The 15464-nt window shown below is 45.5% G+C and overlaps 1 protein-coding gene across 3 annotated transcripts in view; it reads right to left on the reverse strand.

Annotated features, from left to right (window-relative positions):
- Nucleotides 1-15464, reverse strand: part of micu3a (mitochondrial calcium uptake family, member 3a) — a 124586-nt gene that overhangs the window by 52018 nt on the left and 57104 nt on the right. For 2 of the 3 annotated variants that reach the window (XM_055635525.1, XM_055635518.1), the window contains exon 7: nt 6568-6642. In XM_055635525.1, coding sequence (XP_055491500.1) covers nt 6568-6642 — 75 coding nt within the window. Of the gene's footprint in view, nt 1-6157; nt 6200-6567; nt 6643-15464 lie in introns of all 3 variants that reach the window. The other variant, XM_055635510.1, reaches the window with a different exon arrangement.

Here is a 15464-nt window from a genome sequence, read left to right on the forward strand (position 1 = left end):
AACGACCCTAAGCACACAGCCAAGACAATGCAGGAGTGGCTTTGTGACAAGTCTGTGAATGTCCTTGAGTGGCCCAGCCAGAGCCCGGACTTGAACCCGATCAAATATCTCTGGAGGGACCTGAAAATAGCTGTGCATCGACGCTCCCCATCCAACCTGACAGAGCTTGAGAAGAATGGGAACAATTACCCAAATACAGGTGTGCCAAGCTTGTGGCGTCATACCCAAGAAGACATGAGGCTGTAATCGCTGCCAAAGGTGCCTCAACAAAGTACTCAGTAAAGGGTTTGAATACTTATGTAAATGTGATATTTCAGTTATTTATTTTTAATTACTTTGCAAAAATTTCTAAATACCTGTTTTTGCTTATTTACTAAGGGGTATTGTGTACAGATTGATGATTAAAAAAAATAATTTAATCAATTTTAGAATAACGCTGTAACGTAACAAAATGTGGAAAAGGTTAAGGGGCCTGAATACTTTCTGAATACACTGTAAGCATTCTTACATAGAACATACTGCAGGAACACCCTGCGGCCGACAATGTCTGTGCTGAACATGATGCCATGTTAATCTCCTTAGCCTGCACGTGATCCATATCCCTCATTTCCTGTATATCCATGCGTCTATGTAAAAGCATATTGAAAACATTGGTGAGACCAAGCGTACACTTAGCGACCGTTTCACCAAATACTTGCACTCGTTCTGCCAAGGCTTTCTCGATCTCCCTGTGCTCACCATTTTTACTCATCTTCCCATTCCTACACTGACCTTTCTGTCCTTGGCCTCCTCCATTGCCATAGCAAGGCCACGCAAACAATAGAGGAACAGCACCTCATATTCTGCTTGGGTAGCTTATAACCTAACATTCTGAACATTGAATTCTACAATATTAGGTGACGATCAGATTTGTCCCGCACATCTCCATTAAACTTTACCCTTCTCACCTTAAAGCTAGTCTTCGAAATTTCCACCCTGGGAAAGAGGTTCAGATTGTCTACCCTATATATGCCTATCATAATGTTATATACTTATATCAGCTCTCCCCTCAACCTCCAAAGCTCTAGAGAAAACAATCCAAATTTACAACCTCTTCAAAAAGCAAATACCCTCTAATCCAGACAGCATTCTACAACCTCTACTGCACCCTGTCTAAAGCATCCACATAATTCTTGTAATGGGGGAACCAGATCTGCACACAACACTCCAAAAGCCACCTGACCGAAGTTTCATAACGCTACAACATTTCTTCTTGCCTTTTACTCAATGCCTCGACCGATGAAGGAAAGCATACCATACCACGTTTTTGCCACATTTATTTGTATTGCCATTTCAAGAAGCTAAGGAATTGGACCTCCAGTTCCCTCTATATATCAGCGCTGTTAAAGGTCATGCCACCAACTGTATACTTTCCCCATATATTCGACTTCTAAAATCACAACATCTCACACTTGCTCAGATTAAACATTATATATCATTCCTTTATACATCTTTGTATCCGATCTAAATCCTACTGTATCCTTTGACAGCCTTCCTCACTGACCACAACTCAACCAATGTTGGTGTCTTCTGTAAAATTACTAACCAACCCAATGACATTTATGTCCAAAGCATTACCACAAACAACAGCGGTTCCTAGCGCAGGTCCTTGCTTTCCTTATATGATTTTGTATATGTTTTAATGTATTAGATATATTTATCTATTGAAACGATATGTAAATAAGTTCATGGACATTAAGAATAAAGGATGTCGGTCCTGCAATCAATTAATATATTTTAATGACCGAGCAGTGTCGACATTTATCTTGTACTGTTAATTTATTTTTTATTTTTAGAATATCAGTTCTTTTCTTCTCCTTACACAAATATTGTAAATTAACTGTACTAATATATTGCCATCCTTATGTATTGTGTATGCCGTTAGGCATGGAACAATAATGTACGAGAATAACGCAAAGGAGACAAAGGTTTGGAAATTGACATAATTGGGTTTTAACATTATCTTTGAAATCACCATAGCACTAACAGTAACATTCATGACAAGTCGTATTTCCCTTACAATGCAAAGTTCACTGATTTTACATTCAGTGATAAAACTGACATTTATTATCTTTTTTTCAATCTTAAACAAAACAAAAACAAAAACAGTGTCTAGAAATAAGTTTAAAAAAGTCATTGGTAATCCTTATTTCATTAAAAAAAAATTGTTCTTGTATTCATGTACAGTGCCCTCCATAATGTTTGGGATAGAGACCCATCATTTATTAATTTGCCTCAGTACTCCACAATTTGTAATAGATGTGTGATAGAAAAAATCACATGCAGTTAAAGTGCACATTGTCAGATTTTAATAAAGGCAATTTTTATACATTTTGGTTTCACCATGTAGAAATTACAGCAATGTTTATACATAGACCTCCCATTTCAGGGCACCATAATGTTTGGGACACAGCAATGTCACGTTTACTATTTTGTTGCATATCCTTTGCATGCAATGACTGCTTGAAGTCTGCGATTCACGGACATCACCAATTGCTGGATGTCTTCTCTGGTGATGCTCTGCCAGGCCTGTATTGCAGCCATCTTTAGCTTATGCTAGGTTTGGGGGCTAGTCCCTCAGTTTTCTCTTCAGCATATAAAAGGCATGCTCAATTGGGTTCAGATCGGGTGATTGACTTGGCCACTCAAGAATTGACCATTTTTTTAGCTTTGAAAAACCCCTTTGTTGCTTTAGCAGTAAGTTTTGGATCATTGTCTTTCTGTAGAATGAACCGCCGGCTATGTATTTTGAGGCATTTGTTTGAACTTGAATAGGTAGGATGTGTCTATACACTTCAGAATTCATTATTCTACTACCATCAGCAATTGTATCATTAATGACGATGAGTGAGCCAGTACTTTCAGCAACCATACATGCCCAGGCCATAACACCCCCACCACCGTGTTTCACAGATGAGGTGGTATGCTTTGGATCTTGTGCAGTTCCTTCTCTCCTCCATACTTTGCTCTTGTCATCACTCTGATACAAGTTAATCTTCATCACATCTGTCCGCAAGGCCTTTTTCCAGAACTGTGGTTGCTATTTTAAGTACTTCTTGGCAAGATGTTACCCGGCCATCCTATTTTTGTGGCTAACCAGTGGTTTGCATCTTGCAGTGTAGCCTCTGTATTTCTGTTCATAAAGTCTTCTGTGGACAGTGGTCATTGACAAATCCACATCTGACTCCTGAAGAGTGTTTCTGATCTGTCGGACAGGTGTTTGGGAATTTCTCTTTATTATAGAGATAATCCTTCTGTCATCAGCTGTGGACGTCTTCCTTAGCCTGCCAGTCCCTTTGTGATTAGTAAGCTCACCAGTGCTCTCTTTCTTCTTAATAATGTTCAAAACAGTTGATTTTGGTAAGCCTAAGGCTTGACTGATGTCTCTAACAGTTTAATTCTTGTTTCTCAGTCTCATAATGACTTATTTGACTTTCATTGGCACAACTTTGGTCCTCATGTATAAAGATGACCTTTAGTAAAATCTGACAGTGTGCACTTTAACCACATGTGATTTTTTTCCCATCTGTGTGCCTGCATGTCATGTATTTAAGTTCAGCTCCAAGCTATTCATAACACATGTATAACACACGTACATATATCATATGGAAACTTATGGGCTATAAGATATAAATCACTATTCCCATTAAATATTATGTGCTATAAGGTGCAGATAATAGATCCTGGCAATGTGATTTAGGGTTTTTCATTACTGTGAGAGCAGCTCTGTTTCCAAGGCTCTAAATTTATGAAGTCTAACCAAGTTTGGAATAATGTAAATGCAAACAAATCTGAATGGCCATAATGTAAGGGCTTAGTTGGTCATGTATACAAACTTAAAGCACAAGGCATTGGCTAGTATACAAACTTAAAGCACACGGCATTGGGGGTTCAGTATTGATGTGGATAGAGAACTGGCTGGCAAACAGGAAACAAAGAGTAGGAGTAAACGGGTCCTTTTCACAATGGCAGGCAGTGACTAGTGGGGTACCGTAAGGCTCAGTGCTGGGACCCCAGCTATTTACAATATATATTAATGATCTGGATGAGGGAATTGAAGGCAATATGCGGATGACACTAAGCTGGGGGGCAGTGTTAGCTGTGAGGAGGATGCTAGGAGACTGCAAGGTGACTTGGATAGGCTGGGTGAGTGGGCAAATGTTTGGCAGATGCAGTATAATGTGGATAAATGTGAGGTTATACATTTTGGTGACAAAAACGGGAAAGCAGACTATTATGTAAATGGTGGCCGATTGGGAAAGGGGGAGATGCAGCGAGACCTGGGTGTCATGGTACACCCAGTCATTGAAGGTAGGCATGCAGGTGCAGCAGGCAGTAAAGAAAGCGAATGGTATGTTAGCTTTCATTGCAAAAGGATTTGAGTATAGGAGCAGGGAGGTTCTACTGCAGTTGTACAGGGTCTTGGTGAGACCACACCTGGAGTATTGCGTACAGTTTTGGTCTCCAAATCTGAGGAAGGACATTATTGCCATAGAGGGAGTGCAGAGACGGTTCACCAGACTGATTCCTGGGATGTCAGGACTGTCTTATGAAGAAAGACTGGATAGACTTGGTTTATACTCTCTAGAATTTAGGAGTTTGAGAGGGGATCTTATAGAAACTTACAAAATTCTTAAGGGGTTGGACAGGCTAGATGCAGGAAGATTGTTCCCGATGTTGGGGAAGTCCAGGACAAGGGGGTCACACCTTAAGGATAAGGGGGAAATCCTTTAAAACCGAGATGAGAAGAACTTTTTTCACACAGAGAGTGGTAAATCTCTGGAACTCTCTGCCACAGAGGGTAGTTGAGGCCAGTTCATTGGCTATATTTAAGAGGGAGTTAGATGTGGCCCTTGTGGCTAAGGGGATCAGGGGGTATGGAGAGAAGGCAGGTACGGGATACTGAGTTGGATAATCAGCCATGATCATATTGAATGGCGGTGCAGGCTCGAAGGGCCGAATGGCCTACTCCTGCACCTAATTTCTATGTTTCTATGTTGGTTTAATTGTAATTTCTTTCCATGGGTTGCCATGTATAAAAGAGAAGTGAGCTGGCCTGTGGCTGAGGCTTCAGCAGAAGGGCACTGCTGCTGAACTACAGGATGGAAGTACCAGGGCTGTGTTATGTGGATCAGTGACAAAAAGAAACAATCAGAATGATGGAAACACTGAGGTGAGGAGTCAAAAGAATATGGTGTTGTTTACACTCACTTTGGCTGTAACTTAATATTAAAGCATTGGGAAAAAGTACAGCACAGTAGAAAACAGTGCAAATGGTAGTTTGTGATCCCTAATGCTGTGTGGGAAGAGAGTCAGTCCATTTGGAGTCCCTTTCTAGAGAAAAGGAATAGGCGACATTTCGGGTTGAGACCCTTCTTCTGAATTCTTGTGTCTATCTCCGGTGTAAATCAGCATCTGCAGTTACTACTCAACTACGGATACCATTGACAAGTGGGAATGAAAATGTGCAGAAATGTGTTACATTACAGATGTAAGAGAATTACCAATTTATTTTTTTCCTTAAAACTAGTATGAGACTGTTTTGTTTCCCATCTAACCAATGTGTTGAAAGTATGACTGAAAAAAATCTGGTTCAGGTTATTTTTTTGCAGACACTGGAAATTATTGACCAATTTCTTTCACCTTCCCAACATCTATGTAGTCTAAAAGAAATGTTCTTTTCATTTTCTAATGCATATAAAGTAGCATTTACTCAATTTATTCACAGCAATCTCAACTAATGATTTTATTGACCTTTACATTTAAAAAATCTAAACATTATTTCAGAAAGCCAAACATGTTATAGCACTTTTTAGTAATGACATTAAATTATTAGATTTCAACAATTATCCAAATTCAATTCAGATTAACCTTTTAAATAAATAAATTGACCATATTTAGCTGAGCTTCTAAATGATTGATTTCCACAAATGTGTAATACTAAAAATGATAAGGTAGAATTTCTATACTTTGAAACCAACTTTGGGGTGCTGGGTATTGTTAATCAAGATGCATGCTATATATTGATACTCAAATATCTTGATACTCAGATATTACACTCATAAAATGTATCCTGCATAAATTAACACTGCAGATACAATTAAAAGGCCATACATACACTGAAAGCAGGAGCATATTGATAACCAAAAAGTTGCAGATTCTTACATGGCATATGGTGTGGTGTCAAGTTAGAGATTGTAGTCAGCAAATGAGAAAAGGAAAGGAAAAGGAAAGACAATGTAATTAGAAAGAGCAGTCAGTCATACAAGCACCATCTCAGATCAAACCACACAGGCAGAACAGAAACAAGCTCTTCGGTCTGATATTAATATTTCCCCTTTCATTCTGGAGCCTTGAACTGGTGAATATGATTTATGTATGCTACTCAAATTATCACTCACAGCTTAGTTTTTTGAAGATTTAGTAATTGACATGATGTAAGTGATATTAATAAGACTAAACTGCCACTGGTATGTTTAAATAATCACCTTCATCCTAGATCAAAACAGGAAACTAATATGTGCTTACCACTTGTGCAGACTTCTCTTCATCATCACCTCTTATTCCTCTTTTCTCATTTTTCTTTCTGAAAATTTCCTGAAGCTACAATAAAATATGGTGGAAATAACTTGCATTCAAATCTATACATGCATACATACATACATACAAATATGCAGTAAGTTAAAAGCACCGTTACTAAGCTTTCCTTTAACCATGATCATGGGTCTGCTGTTAGAATTAAGAATAAAGTTTACATATGGGTTTCACAATGAAGCAAGCTAGAAAGTAAATTTGTTTTGAAGACTAGTTACGAAACAACAAAAATGTCCAAATAATTGCTTAGAAGACAGTTGGTAAAATATGGGGATTATTAAAATTCTGGTACCATTTTCCCGTCATCAATATATTATTTATTATTGTTAAATATTTACTAATGGTCCTAAACTAAACCAAGATTTTAAAGATCATCACTACTCATGATATGTTACTTATCAAACAAAAACAATCCATGTCTCTATTTCCCACTCTCAATCAAGACTGGGAATTTAGTTTTTTATTAAATGTTTTAGGTCACAAACATTTGTTCTGGAAGTAGCACATATATAAACTTTCAAAGGCAAATTATTTAATTTTGTTTTACATAAACAAAGATCATACATCCACATATTGAATTAAAAAGTTTGCACAACCTTAGATTTATACTTGCACAAACAGCATTTGTTTTCAATGTGCATCGAGAAGTATTGGTATAGAGCAAGTGAACTGAAATACTCATGTTTAAAAAATCTTGAACCTGGGAAGTACGGTTGTGGCCAATAAGGGAAAAAAAGAAAATGCTGTAAATACTCCCTCCTCCTGGTCAGTGCAGGAACTCCATATTGCCGAAGTGAATAGGGAACCGACTCCTAAGAAAACACTGCACAGCAGGATTTGATCAACAGAGTCAGTAAGTGCTTAGAGCAGTGGTTCCCAACCTTTTTTTGGCCATGCCCCACCTAATCACCTCTAAAATCCTGATGCCCCCCCCCCCCCCCCCCCCCCCCCCCCCCCCCCCCCCCCCCCCCCCCCCCCCCATGTGGTGATATATAATTCTTATCATTTAAAAAGTGAACTCCGTTTCAGCTCAAGAAGCTTAAAACGCCAATACCTTGGTTTAAACAAGCTTCAAAAGAACATGGCATCCATGAAAAAGAAAAATGAAATAAACAAAAGAGTTAAAGTTCTGAGCAAGAAATTACTAAAAAATTGTAAAAAAAAAGAAAAAAACATTAGGTGGAAATTGCCCCCCTTAAAAATCAAATTGCCCCCCTGTGGGGCGTACGCCCCACGTTGGGAACCACTGGCTTAGAGGCTTTTATGGAAGTGTGATGGTGGCACAGTGGTGAGACTGGTAGAGATACTGCTTCACAGTGCCAGAGACCCGGGTTCAATCCAGACTTCAGTTGTTGTCTGCGAGGTGTGTGTATATTCTCCCTGTGACCTCGTGGGTTTCCTTCGGGTGCTTCTGTTTCCCTCTGATATCCCAAAGAGATGTGGATTTGTAGCTTAATTTTCCCTGGTGTGTAGGGAGTGGTTGCAAAAGTGGGATGACATAGAACTTGTCTGATCGGGTGATCGATGGTCGGCAAGGAATCAGTGGGTCCAAGGGCGTTTCCATGCTGAATCTCTCAACCAAACCTGGCGATATAGATTGCAACAGCGAATCATGTCAGGTGAATTTCCCTGATAGAGTGGAACTTGAACCTTATTGCTTATCACCATTGGTTTCAAGCAAGGTCCTTGTCAGTACCCCTTAGACTACTACTGTTTACTGTGCTGTGGAGACACAAGAGACTGCAAATCAAGAGCAAAAATCTGTTGTATGACTGATGCATGGTGTTCATCCAGAACATAACCATCCCTCTGCCTCACAGACTTCTGACTACAGACTGCACTCTAAGTTTATTTTTTAACTTAAGGTGGAGTGCTGTAATAAAAAAATCTGCACTTCCAAAGTAAGACTGCATGATAGAATTACAATAATGAGATTGGAAACTGCCTTTTGGCCCATCCAGACTTCGCTGTTATCAATCATCCACTTACACTAATCCCTTTTTTATTCTCCCCACATTCCCATCAACTCTCCTCAGATTCTACCACTCAATTACGAGGATCATTTTATGTGGTCAATTTAACTACTAACCTACACAATTTTCGTATGTGGGAGGAAACTGAAATAACCAGATTAATCCCAAGCAGAGACCATGCAAATTCCACACAGACTGCACCAGATATCTGTAATAAGTCTGGATCGCTGGGGCAGCTCTACTAGTAGTTAATGTAAAAATACACTTTTTCAATTATTTGGGATTGTTTGATCAGGCTGTTAATTCAGACATAAAAACACTCTGACCTTGCAATTCTGCATTAGGTTTCTTCATCTAAAATATTTTTAAGCTGTTAGGTCTGGCAATACTATCCAATGATTGCTATTGAAGTCGGCATAGCTACAGTATGTTTTTATTTGTTCTATATTAAGATAAACTTTAAATGATATGTTCAGTATTAAGATTCCTAGATAAGTATACAGTGCCCTCCATAATGTTTGGGACAAAAACCCATCATTTATGTATTTGCCTCTGTACTCCACAATTTGAGATTTGTCAAAGAGAAAATCACATGTGGTTAAAGTGCACATTGTCAGATTTTAATAAAGGCCATTTTTATACATTTGGTTTCACCATGTAGAAATTACAGCAGTGTTTATACATAGTTCCCCCATTTCAGGGCACCATAATGTTTGGGACACAGCAATGTCATGTGAATGAAAGTAGTCATGTTTAGTATTTTGTTGCATATCCTTTGCATGCAATGACTGCTTGAAGTCCGTGATTCATGGCCATCACCAGTTGCTGGATGTCTTCTCGAGTGATGCTCTGCCAGGCCTGTATTGCAGCCATCTTTAGCTTATGCTAGGTTTGGGGGCTAATCCCCTTCAGTTTTCTCTTCAGCTTATAAAAGATGTTGTGGTGCGTGGGTCTCAAAAGGAGGCACAAAGTCCAGTGTTTGAGAAGCACCTTTATTGTATTCCTCCCGGTTGAAGGGAAGACGAAACCAGAGGAAGATGGCACCCAAACCCTGCCTTTTAAACCCTCCAGTTGAGGGCCGCCTCCGGACTGCACCACTCCTGTGCCGAGGGGTTCGGCAGTATAATGGCACGACCCTTAGGAGCCGCCAGAGGACCCCCCCCCTCCAGAACCAGAGGCACAAAACGCACCGGCGGGCGCACGACCCCACGTGCGGAAGTCAGCAGATCCCGGGGCTTGCGAGGGCGTAGGTGGAGGGACAGGTTGAGGGACCGGCGGAAGGACAGATGACAGGTGGAGGGAGTCGTGAGAGGGGGGCGTCCTCGGGGCCAAGGTTGAGCAACCAGCACCGGCTGGTCAATGTCCAGGTGCGCCGGCTTTAAACGGTCAATCGACACGGCCTCCGGCCGGCCCCCCCGTGTCCAGGACAAAAGTCGACTGCCCGTGTTCCAGCACCCGGAACGGGCCCTCGTACGGCCTCTGGAGTGGCGTCCGGCATCACGGCGCAGGAAAACATACGGGCAGTCCGTGAGGGCCAATGGCACGTGTGGGCGAAATGTCCCATGGCGGGACGTCGGGACGGGTGCGAGCCTGCCAACTCGCTCGCGAAGGCGTTGAAGGGTGGAGGAAGGCGTTCCCTGCTGCTCCCCGGGCACTGTGAGTGGCGACCCATACACCGGCTGCGCCGATGATGAGGCCAAGTACTCTTTGGGAGCAGGCCGGATGCCCAGCATGACCCACGGCAACTCGTCCATCCAGTCCGGGCCGGAGAGTCGTGCCTTCAATGCCGCCTTCAGCTGCTGGTGGAACCTCTCCACCAGACCGTTAGCTTACGGGTGGTAAGCCGTGGTGTGGTGCAGCTGCACACCCAGCAAGCGAGCCATGGCTGACCACAGCTCGGAGGTGAACTGTGGCCCCCGGTCGGAGATGTGCGCCGGCAAACCGAAGCGAGCAATCCAGTGCGCGGACAACACACGAGCACACGTAGCCGTTGAAGTATCGGCCAGCGGAATGGCCTCCGGCCACCGCGTGAAGCGGTCCACCATGGTCAGAAGGTAGGTGATGCCCCGGGACGGCGGTAGAGGCCCCACAATGTCCACGTGGAGTTGGTCGAACCGCCAGTGAGGTAGACCGAACTACTGGAGAGGTGCGCGGACATGGCGCTGGATTTTTGCCGTCTGGCACGGAATGCAGGTGCGAGCCCAATGGGCAACCTGCTTGCGCAGACCGTGCCACATGAAACGAGCTGCCACCATTGCCGTTGTCGCCTGGATTGATGGGCGAGCCAGTCCGTGGATCACCTTGAACACCCTCCGGCGCCAGGTGGCAGGGACGATGGGGTGCAGCTGACCGGACGACACATCGCACAGGATTGTCACTCCCCCAGGACCGAGAGGGACATCCTCAAGGCGGAGGCCGGAGATGGCAGTCCGGTAGGCGGGCACCTCATCGTCCGTGAGCTGTGCCGCCGCCAGAGCTGAATAGTCCATTCCGGGCGCCAACTCGAACACGGCGTTTATAGCGGGGCGGGACAATGCGTCGGCCACCCGGTTCTCTTTCCCCTCGACGTAGCGGATGGTTGTGGTGTATTCGGAGATGTAAGCCAACTGCCGCTGCTGACGTGCGGACCAGGGGTTGGAAACCTTCTGCAGGGCGAAAGTGAGCGGCTTATGGTCGGTGTAGGCGGTGAACGGGCGGCCCTCCAGGAAGTAACGAAAATGGCGCACAGCCAGGTACAGTGCCAGGAGCTCACGATCGAACGTGCTGTACTTGGTCTGCGCACGGTTGAGGTGCCGACTGAAGAAGGCCAGGGGCCGCCAAACTCCGCCCGTCAGCTGCTCCAGCACAGCACCAACCGCCGACTCCGAGGCGTCCACCGTGAGAGCAGTCGGGGCATCTTCCCGCGGGTGCACCAGCAGTACGGCCCGAGCAAGGGCCTCCTTCGCGCCGTCAAAAGCTGCCTCCGCCTCGTGGGTCCACTCAACGCTCTTGTGCTGCCCACCCGCCAGAAGTTGATACAGGGGCCGCATGATGTGGGCCGCGGATGGCACGAAACGATGGTAGAATGCCACCATGCCGACAAATTCCTGCAGGCCACGCACCGTGCGTGGGCGGGGAAACCGACGGATGGCGTTAACCCTGTCCATGAGGCGCTGAAAGGCCTGTGCAGCGTTTGTGAGGCCAAACAGCATCCGAGTAAACTCGTAAAGCCCGAATGGCATGATGATCGCCGTCTTGGGTACGTCATCCGGGTGAACCGGGATCTGAATATAACCCCGTACCAGATCCACTTTTGAAAAAATTGTGGCCCCAGCCAAATGGGCCGTGAAGTCCTGGATGTGGGGTACGGGGTATCGATCCGCTGTTGTTGCAGCGTTCAGCCGTCGGTAATCCCCACAAGGTCGCCAGCCCCCGCTTGACTTAGGTACCACGTGGAGTGGGGACGCCCAAGAGCTGCTCGAAGGGCGAACGATCCCCAAGGCCTCCATCGTGCGGAATTCCCACCGTGCCAGACGCAGTTTATCTGGTGGCAGTCGTCGTGCTCGTGCATGGAATGGTGGGCCGGTAGTCGGGATATAATGCACCACCCCGTGGCTGGGGGTTGCTGATTGAAACTGCGGAGTGAGAATGTCCGGGAACGCAGCCAAGATCCGTGCGAATCGGGAGTCCACGGACGCCAGTGGCCGTCCCACCGGTTGATCCAAACGCAACGTGATCGGCTCCATCATAGTGGCGTTGACCAAACGCTGACGTCCGACGTCCACCATGAGGGAATGCGCCCGGAGAAAATCGGCCCTGAGCAATGGTTGGGAGACGTCGGCAATGGTGAAGTTCCATGAGAAATGGCAGGAGCCGAGCACGATGGGAACCATGCGCAGTCCATATGTGCGGATGGGGCTGCCGTTCGCCGCGGTGAGGACGGGCCCCCGCTTACCGGAACGAATGTCGGCCAGCGAAGGGGGCAGGACGCTGAGCTCCGCTCCTGTATCCACGAGGAAGCGGGTCCCGGAGCGCCGATCCCAGGCGAAAAGGCGGTGAATTTGGCCGGCCACCGCGGGGACTATTGGCAGCCGGCCCAGGCGTTTCCCGGGAATGTGCATGGCTGGCGGCATTGTCGTGCTGCAGCACCCCAGCACTGATGGAAATAGCACCAGCTCCTTGTGTTGGTGCTATTTGGAGCTTGCCTGCCCCTGCTGGTGGTGCCTGCAGCTTGCTGGCGCTGGACTGCAGGTGCAGTACCCCTCACTGCCGCTGGGGGTAATCGTGCGGGCCGTCGGGCTGGAGCTGTCACTCCTTCCACAGCTCCCCCGCCCCACCGGAGGAAATCGGGAGCTGCTGGGGTGACGTCATCGGCGTGCCTGCCGACGGCCAGCGCGTTGACGTCATCAGGGCGCGTCGACCTCAGCGCGACCCCGTCTCTGCTGACGCCCAGCGTGCTGACGTCATCAGGGCGCGCCATCCACAGGGCGTCGGCGCGCCTCCCGAGGGCCCGAAGGTCGGCAAACGAGACGTCGGTGAGCTGCAACCGAATGTAGGCCGGCAGCAGATGCAGGTAAGTATATTCAAACAACAGGCACGGCGTGTGCCCGTCTAGTAACGCCACCATCTCCTTTAGGAGGGTAGATGGCCGCCGGTCGCCCAGGCCCCCCATATGCAGGATCCTACCTGCCCGCTCCATCCTACTCAGTCCGTAAATCTGGAGCAGGAGCTCTTTCAGGCCGAGATATTTATTATTGTCCGGGGAGTCTGCGAGGAAGTCCGTGACTTCTTCAACCGCATCCTGGTCGAGGGCTCCCACCAGGTAATAGAAGCGGGTGGCATCGACCGTGATGCCCCACAGGTTGAACTGGGCCTCCGCCTGCTGGAACCAGATGAGCGGCCGGGTGGTCCAGAAGTTAGGCAGCTTAACGGCGACTGCGTCTAGAGCCCGGGCCGGGCTGGCGTGTGAGGAGGTAGGGCTTTCTCTCGTCTCTCCATCATGACGCCAATGGAGCGTCGGGGTCACCAATGTGGTGCGTGGGTCTCAAAAGGAGGCACGAAGTCCAGTGTTTGAGAAGCACCTTTATTGTATTCCTCCCGGTTGAAGGGAAGACGAAACCAGAGGAAGATGGCACCCAAACCCTGCCTTTTAAACCCTCCGGCTGAAGGCCGCCTCCGGACTGCACCACTCCTGTGCCGAGGGGTTCGGCAGTATAATGGCATGACCCTTAGGAGCCGCCACAATGTGCTCAATTGGGTTTAGATCGGGTGATTGACTTGGCCACTCAAGAATTGACCATTTTTTAGCTTTGAAAAACTCCTTTGTTGCTTTAGCAGTATGTTTCGGATCATTGTCTTGCTGTAGAATGAAGTTTCGCAGTTCCATGTCTCCTTCATACTTTTCTCCTGCCATCACCCTGATATAAGTTAATCTTCGTCTCATCTGTCCACAAGACTTTTTTCCAGAACTTTGGTTGCTCTTTTAAGTACTTCTTGGCAAACTGTAACCTGGCCATCCTATTTTTGCAGCTAACCAGTGGTTTGCATCTTGCAGTGTAGTCTCTGTATTTCTGTTCATGAAGTCTTCTTTGGACAGTGGTCATTGATAAATCCACATCTGACTCCTGAGGAGTGTTTCTGATCTGTCGGACAGGTGTTTGGGGATTTTTCTTTATAATAGAGAGAATTCTTCTGTCATCAGCTGTGGGTGTGTTCCTTGGCCTGCCAGTCCCTTTGCGATTAGTAAGCTCACCAGTGCTCCCTTTCTTCTTAATGTTCTAAGCAGTTGATTTTGGTAAGCCTAAGGTTTGGCTGATGTCTCTAAAAGTTTTATTCTTGTTTCTCAGTCTAATAATGGCTTATTTGACTTTCATTGGCACAACTTTGGTCCTCATGTTGATAAACAGCAATAAAGGTTTCCAAAGGTGATGGAAAGACTGGAGGAAAGACTGGATGCTGAGAGCTCTCTTATACCTGCATTAAGGAGGCAATTAAACACACCTGAGCAATTACAAACGCATGTGAAGCTATGTGTCCCAAACATTATGGTGCCCTGAAATGGGGGGAACTATGCATAAACATAGCTGTAATTTCTACATGTTAAAACAAAAATGTATAAAAATGGCCTTTAGTAAAATCTGACAATGTGCACTTAGACAATAGACAATAGGTGCAGGAGTAGGCCATTTGGCCTTTCGAGCCAGCACCACCATTCAATGTGATCATGGCTGATCATCCCCAATTAGTACCCCGTTCCTGCCTTCTCCCCATATCCCCTGATTCTGATATTTGTAAGAGCCCTATCTAGCTCTCTCTTGAAAGCATCCAGCGAACCTGCTTCCACCGCCCTACGAGGCAGAGAATTCCACAGACTCACCACTCTCTGTGAGGGAAAAAGTGTTTCCTCGTCTCCGTTCTAAATGGCTTACTTCTTATTCTTAAACTGTGGCCCCATCGGGAACATGTTTCCTGCACTTTAACCACATGTGACTTTTTCTATTTCAAATCTCAAATTGTGGAGTACAGAGGCAAAAAAATAAATGATGGGTCTTATTCTCAAACATTATGGAGGGCACTGTATTAGCAGAGATGAATGGGTGCTGTTTGTATCAGAAATATATATGCACATACAAGTACAATGGATAGTTTGTAAAATTAACCAAAGATAATATGTGAGGGATATGCTTGTCATCAGAAACTGAAAAAAAGATAAACACATGATAAAAAGGCAAGGAAAAATAGTTCACTGGTTTGGGATTTTGACAAAACTAAATAAAATTGATTACAAAAATATATTATCGGAGAAGACAAGTTAGGGTAAAGGTGGTCAGCCCATGTCCCCAGTCCTAGATTTTCTCATCAAGGAAAACATGCTTGCAG

Source organism: Leucoraja erinacea, chromosome 1 (genome assembly GCF_028641065.1).
Source record: "Leucoraja erinacea ecotype New England chromosome 1, Leri_hhj_1, whole genome shotgun sequence".
Classification (NCBI taxonomy): domain Eukaryota; kingdom Metazoa; phylum Chordata; class Chondrichthyes; order Rajiformes; family Rajidae; genus Leucoraja; species Leucoraja erinaceus.